Raw genomic sequence first — 4,861 nt, forward strand, 5'->3', positions numbered from 1 at the left:
ATAAAATTAGGGAAGATAGGCACAGGCTGTAAGAAGAAGTGATATTGTAATATGGACAGGAGTCTGAGCCAAAAAGAGTTAATCAGTTTGTCAGTGCTGGAACAGACTGGAACAAAACAGGGAATTGGAACCTCAGTTTGCTGTCTTTCAGGCTGATCCTCTACCATCTAATATATTCCTCTTGGTTAGATTAGTCTGGCACTAGAAGTTTTTCAAAAATATGTTCTAAAAGTCCACATTAAAGAGCTCTAATCTCTCTTGTGATTGTTGGGGCACTGTCCTGTCTGCATATCATTCATCCATCAGCTGGTAATTTTGCCTGTGAGGTACTACACTGCTTTCTTCCTCATGACCCAAGCTTGTCCTTTCACATTGCTTTTTACTCACATTTGAGAGAAGACTTTCTAAAAGTACCTCTAGGTTTTCTATGGTAATACTGACCACTGGTTTGTTATTTTCTTTAAATGACTTGTTCTCTGTAAAAGCAAATTAATCAATAGGAAAGTATTTTAGAGAAAATTGTTAACATAGGCTTTTATTAAACAGAGTTCAAATAATCTTTTGTATTTTCTACAGTGTTTCTGGAGCTTGGTGAACCAAACTCTAAAGAATATCTTTGAAAGGCCAAGTAGTTCAGAAAGGATGTCCAATTTTGAAGCAGTTCAATGTAAAGACCCATTGAGTTTTAGCTGGTGGATTGTTAGTCATCTGGCATCACTCTACCAGTTTGACCGTAATGGAAATCTAGATGAAAAGGTGGGTATACTTTTTTCTAAATATCAAAGAGTTATTATAATAGATTTTGATCTCTTTGGTTATTTTTATTGATAGAAAAAAAAATAATGTTGTAATACAGGAATATTCGTACTGCTTGAAAGAAATCCTTTAAGGTTGATGGTGTTAAGATGTGCTTTGTACAAGTCAGTAAACATTCTAGAAGCCTCTGACATGTTCACATTATATACCAGATATTCAGCAGATTACTGTATTAAGGAAACTTGAATATCCCAACTACTTAGTGGCACATATACCTAATGATGTAGCATATGTTTTAAAACTGTCTGCCTGCAGCATAAATGCTTGACTGGGTTTGTTGTTTTAGGAACTGAACACATTAGTTTGTACTGTATGAAATATAAATCTCAAACATTTACTGTGTAATTAATAAAGCTCCTTTTTTTCTTTAAAGTGATAGCCCTGCTCTGGATAAATTTCAGTCTGTCTAATTTCATTCCCTCTGTATCAGCAATGGTACGATAAGATGCTGTCACGTGAAATGGGGAGATTTCCTTGACCCTTAGTGTTTGATTTGTCTGTTGGTGCCCCAGGAAAACCAAGACCCTTGTGCCTGACCAGTGTGTCAGCATGCTGTTATGGGGTGACTTCACCAAACACTCCTGCTGGATTGGAGGGCAATTCCCCTGACTTGTTCAGGGAAATACACCAACAAGTCTTCCCACTTTATGACCCCTCAGCGGATCTTCCACTTTATTCAAGTGTGTTACCTGCTGCCAGTGGCTGTCAAGACCCTCAAAAGACTCACAGTAACAGTTTATGGAAGAAGACTCTTATTAATAGGAAATTGTGACAGGTTAAGGTTCAAAGATTGCCAATGATAGTATCTGACTGCAAAAACGTATTCAGAGCAATACATAGACAAGCTCTATTCCCAATAAAAATATTCAGTGTGCACTGAGTGGCTCTTACCCCATAGGCATCCCTATGGGGGGGAGAAGACAGATTCAGCCTTTTGACTGATCCCAGCAGTTATGATGAAGCCTTCCCTAACTTTTTGTCCATTCTTGACTTACTTCTAAAGTATTTCTTTATGTTTACATGGAGCTTGAGTGACTTTAGTCATAAATACCTTTGTTACTTCTTGGTGTAAAGTTCCCCACTTAACTTTTGATACAGGTTCTATGTGGTTTATCAGCTGCAAAGTGCTGTCTAGTTCCCCTCCCTGGAAGGATTTCCACAGAGCCTGGCTGTGATATCTTCACTCCGCTCCATCCTCCTTTCCAGTTGCTTATTGTTGTATGGGGAATCATTGTGGAGCTGCCAGCGTTTCATCCAGGGACTAGCAGCTGTATTTTACCCTGTACCATTAAAATTTCTGTTAGTGTGTGAATATAACTTCTCTGTTTCCTCTAATTTTATCTTTCCATAGATGCATATATATTTGTGTATAGAGTTTAATTTTTATGTTGGTGTGCTACCAATAGACACTGGCTAATAATTGACACTGAACTCTTTCAATTATTGAATTCTAATAATTGAACTGAATCCAGACTTCAGTTTAGGAAATTCTGGCAGTAAGTTGCAAGTAAGATTTTCCTACTGGCTAGAGCAGGGTAATCCTCAATTAATCAGTTCTTGTGTCTTGGCCTCATTGTGAGGGATTTGACATGACCATGCATTCTGTAAGGGGCCTAGATGAGACTTGCATATCCCATTCCTAAACCTGCAAGATATATATAAATTCATACTTGGTACTGATGAATCAAATTCCTCCATGGACCTCACTGCTGTTCTCTGCAGTTCAGAGGTCATGTAAACCCTGACCCCTCTTTTAGCCTCTTACTCTGAGATTCATACTGGATAGTTTTAAGTCTCTAATCATTTATTGGGAAGGAAAATAGGCACTTAGTGAGGCAATTAATTGTATGAAAGCTGCCAATTTTTTTTTGTTGACTCTAGAGGAAGCTATAAAAATAGGGAAGGTGTGGTACTTCAGTGCTTGAATACTTAGTTGAAAAACTCATGACCATTTCTGGTCACTAGAGGACTTGATGCACCTGGAATGCTTATGCTTCTGCTGCTTCCCAGCTGACAGGTTCTTTCGGATCATGTGGAAAAATGTAGCAACTCCTTACAAATTCATACAGTGTGAAGTTGCAGACCAGCTGTGGTTCTTACACTGAAGGTTGTCTCAAGCTGTGCTTTTGCCCTGTTACTGTGTGGATGGGAGAGGACCACAGTCCATAGTGTGTTTCAGAGGAGCATTGGAAGATAACATTACTATACTCCCTGCTTATTAAGGAACTTAGATAGAGAGAAAAGGTTATTCTCAGGCTGAATACAGAAATCAGTGTGGAACAGGCACTTATATTGGGGGTTTTATATTTAATGCCTTAATCCAAATGCAGTGATACTGTTTACTTTGATCACTGGAGTTTTTTTTCCTGTATCTCAGAGTGATAGATTATGTATTTAGCCTCGTGAGATTTTTTTTTTTTTTTTGCTCCAGGCACTGTATTATTTACATAAACCAAACAAGATGTAGAATGGACAGAAGGATTCCTGTTGTTTTTATTTTAAAGTAAGAATCTGAGACACAGTGTCAGGAAGTGACTTGCACAAGATTCAATAATATTTTTTTCCTTAGAGCCCACCTTGGAGAACAGAATTTCCAAGTCTTGATTTGTAAATCATGACACCATTCTGTGCACACTCTTCTTGATGTTTCCAGCTTTGCACTTCTGAGTGTGGCTGCAAGTTTGTCCAGGGATCCCTCTTCTTGTACAAAAAAATCTCTCAGTAACATCAGTGCATTTTCACTCACCACAATAATATAATCTGTCATAGATAGTTGATGGTAATAATTTTTTTAGGTCCTGTCCCCTTCCCAAATTGCAACCTCAACTATTCTTCAAACATTATAAGGTAAAATAGTGATATAAATTTCTAAAGTCAATGGAATTACATCAGGGCTCAATGTAGTCCTGTTTTGTTGGTTAAACATCTGATGCGATAGCTTTGTGACACATGCTTTCTTTTAATTAACTGTGATCAGAGGTGGGAGGGTGATGTGTCATAATGATGGTTATTCCTGTGCTCTGTAGCAAAAATTGCCTCTAAGGCTATGTCATCTGTGGAAGATTTTCAATTTTTTAATGTGGTCTGCATGGCCTTGAGGTTGTTATGAAAGCTTTTAAAATTCTAAGTAGGTTTCAGACTTGCTTCTTTCTATTTTTTCCCCTTTAGCTCATATAACACAATTTCAAATATGCAATGATTCATATATATTGAATGCATATTTCACATACATGAAACCACTTTCTTCTACTAGAAAATTTTGGCCAGGTTTCTTAGAGACTCTGTTCTGAGGGATGTACAGTACATGCCTCTTTCCATATCCCCCCATTCAGGTCCCACTTCACTCTTCTGAAAAGCAGGATTTGTACATTTAAAACCCAAATGGGACCTGATGAGAAAAATTGCTGCTTCTGAACATTGCAGGGGTCAATTTCAATATCCTGTGGGCTAGGGTAATATAGGCAGAGTTACCTGGGGCTAAGAATTCTTGCCTTTGAATAGAATAATCTGAAATGACTAAATGGCAAGATAAGCAAACATGGAACTTCCAGCTGAGAAGCCTAATATGGCTTTTCCAGGTAGTCAGCTTAGGTAGTGCTTTCAAAAGTTTCATCCTGCATATCCTGGGGGTTTCACCTCAAGTTTTTGGTTTTAGCAGCACTTTCATGCACCCTGAGGTCTCCAGCTTCTGTTGACTTTTAGGACTCTCTGGGGTTGGAGGGAGAATGTTTTAAGCCACGAGGTTTGCAGTAAAAAATGTAGGTTCTTTATTTTTTGACAAGAATGGATTGTAAACAGTTGTTGTGCCATATTTCCGGTGCAGTAGGGAATACTGTTAGGATGTAAACCTTTTGGGGGGAGCCCCCGGTGGTCCAGGGGAAAATACACTGCACTGTCACTGCAGAGACCCGGGTTCGATTCCCGGTCGGGGCCCCTCCCCGGGCAGATGGAGCTCGTTAGCCCATAAGGCAATCCATCTACGTCCTGAGGACCTCGCTGCCACCGTCCAAGCTCCCTTGGCCCCGGCAGATGAACCTCAGGATTA

At 39.1% G+C, this 4,861-nt stretch overlaps 1 protein-coding gene across 1 annotated transcript in view; it reads left to right on the forward strand.

Annotated features, from left to right (window-relative positions):
• Nucleotides 1–756, forward strand: part of LOC114063753 (protein MMS22-like) — a gene marked incomplete at its 3' end in the record, with an annotated part of 20,404 nt that extends 19,648 nt beyond the window's left edge. Inside the window, exon 10 of the mRNA XM_027896253.1 lies at nucleotides 577–756. Within this exon, the coding sequence (XP_027752054.1) occupies nucleotides 577–756 (180 nt within the window). The remainder of the gene's footprint in view (nucleotides 1–576) is intronic.
• Between the last annotated feature and the right edge of the window lie 4,105 nt (nucleotides 757–4,861).

The sequence above is a fragment of the Empidonax traillii genome, unplaced genomic scaffold, assembly GCF_003031625.1.
Source record: "Empidonax traillii isolate 1590-97213 ecotype Southwest subspecies unplaced genomic scaffold, ASM303162v1 scaffold490:size896199, whole genome shotgun sequence".
NCBI lineage: Eukaryota > Metazoa > Chordata > Aves > Passeriformes > Tyrannidae > Empidonax > Empidonax traillii.